The sequence below is a fragment of the Tigriopus californicus genome, chromosome 12 (assembly GCF_007210705.1).
Source record: "Tigriopus californicus strain San Diego chromosome 12, Tcal_SD_v2.1, whole genome shotgun sequence".
Classification (NCBI taxonomy): Eukaryota; Metazoa; Arthropoda; class Copepoda; order Harpacticoida; family Harpacticidae; genus Tigriopus; species Tigriopus californicus.
Genome location: NC_081451.1, coordinates 5872809 through 5874624, shown reverse-complemented (window position 1 = coordinate 5874624; position 1816 = coordinate 5872809). Strand labels below are relative to the sequence as shown.

Here is a 1816-nt window from a genome sequence, read left to right as displayed (position 1 = left end):
AGGTGCCTAACTTTACATTAATCATCAAATTAAGATTACATTCTGTAGTTCCTTGTGATTCTTGAATCAAGAAACCATTTTCAAAATCAGGAAGGGAGAAATGTGCAAAACGGTTGTAATGGTGTAACGGATGCAACTTCCCGTCTGCTAGCACTATGGAAGATATTCCAGCTTGAAGTGTCTATCAAGCTACTCTTTCTTCTACAATGTTGGCGGTCATTTAGTCAGCGACGCGTAACTAGCTTCGGCAAGCTAAGCAGTTTCGGCACCCTCGCCAACGCCACGTTCAAGTGGCGGAATCAGGGAGAGAGCCCCTCCCACAGCTGTCAACGTAGTCAAAGAACAGGTTTCCAATCGGCATGCTAGCCAGGCGGGGCAAGAAATGGGTCGGCGTGCTCGTGACCCAATGGCAAGCGACGAAGCTAGTATAAAAGACAATCTCAAGTCAATTCAAGTCGTTATTTCAAGTGTTCACGACGACCAACACAATTTTCAATCACAATGGCCGACAATTTGTTCATCGCTTTGTCCAATGGAACAACAAAGGCTTACACAAGGGAAGAGGCAGAAATGGCCTGCTGGTTGAGTACGTCGGCTTTTCAGACCTGGTTAGCAATGGTTTGAATGGGGTTCAATATGGTTGATTTGTCTTTTTAGCTCGCTTAAGTACCTACGGTATGGTCAATCCGCAAGTGGAAGACATTGCGGTCCGGCATGTTCCCATTGCGACTCCCCAGGACGTGCCGGAAACCAAGGAGGAGCCCGACAATGCGAGGGAAGGCGACATCCGTTGTCAGTCGTGCGGCTTGAAATTATCGGACCCCAGTGCATTGATTCGCCACATGAAGACGCATGATCCCTCGTCGAAAATATACAAATGTCAAGTGTGCAACAAGAATGAACAAAGGCAAAGGTTAGTGTTTGTGCGTACCTACCTATTGTGGACAATACATCCATAGGTTCAGCTTGAAGATGATAAACCAAGGGAGTACTATCATTCTTTTCTGCATTTATAGGACCAATTGGAAGCAACATGTGGCGACCCACATTGGTGAGGATATATCGCAGGAACTATACGACACCTTGGACGCAGAGCATCAGGCCATCTTGAACACAACCGATGGCTATGTCACGGACGAGGTGCTTGCCAAGCGTTTGGCAATCGCTCAAAGGAAGGCGGCCAGGAAAAGGAAGCAGTAAATATCTTCCTATTGGGTGTTCAGCTTAGTTCTTGCGATATCTCCAAATATTTGTGTTCATTCTTTGTATATTTTGCATGTCTGTGATATTTGTTCATAATACACTTACAATTATCCTACATTTCATTCATCGCTTCGTAATTCATTGTCGAGTATGTCGTTTTTCTATTTAGCCGGTTCTTTTTTGGGTTTGGGTGTTCAGTTTATTTCCTGTGATATCTCCAAATATATTCCTTTAATGCATCGTAATAAACCACATAGTCCCTAACTGTTGATACCATTTTTGGCTCAACCGTGTTATTGATTATATTACCTGAAAATGTAATAAATGCTTCTTCACATTCAGCCGTTTATATTTTAGTCAATTGCCCGACAAAAAATGCTTTCAAGTCATGCAGAAGTTTGGCGGTTGGAAACTGCGAATGTGTGGGGTTCTTTCATGATAGTCTTGATGTAGATCAACTCATACTCTTCGTCTAGCAATCATCCATTTGAAAATGAAGCAATTTGTCAACACAAGCCTAACAGTATGCACATGAAATGCAATGCTCAAGGCCCACGTTATTTACACACTTCACTCTGTATTGATCTGAAAACAAAAAAAAAAGTGTGAATAT

General features: G+C 42.9%; 1 protein-coding gene across 1 annotated transcript; it reads left to right on the top strand.

Annotated features, from left to right (window-relative positions):
• The first annotated feature begins 438 nt into the window (after positions 1–438).
• Positions 439–1398, top strand: LOC131891718 (uncharacterized). Its single transcript, XM_059241350.1, has 3 exons — positions 439–586; positions 658–913; positions 1017–1398. Exons 1-3 carry the CDS (start codon positions 502–504, stop codon positions 1198–1200), a joined length of 525 nt encoding a protein of 174 aa, XP_059097333.1. The 5' UTR covers positions 439–501; the 3' UTR covers positions 1201–1398.
• The last annotated feature ends 418 nt before the right edge of the window (positions 1399–1816 follow it).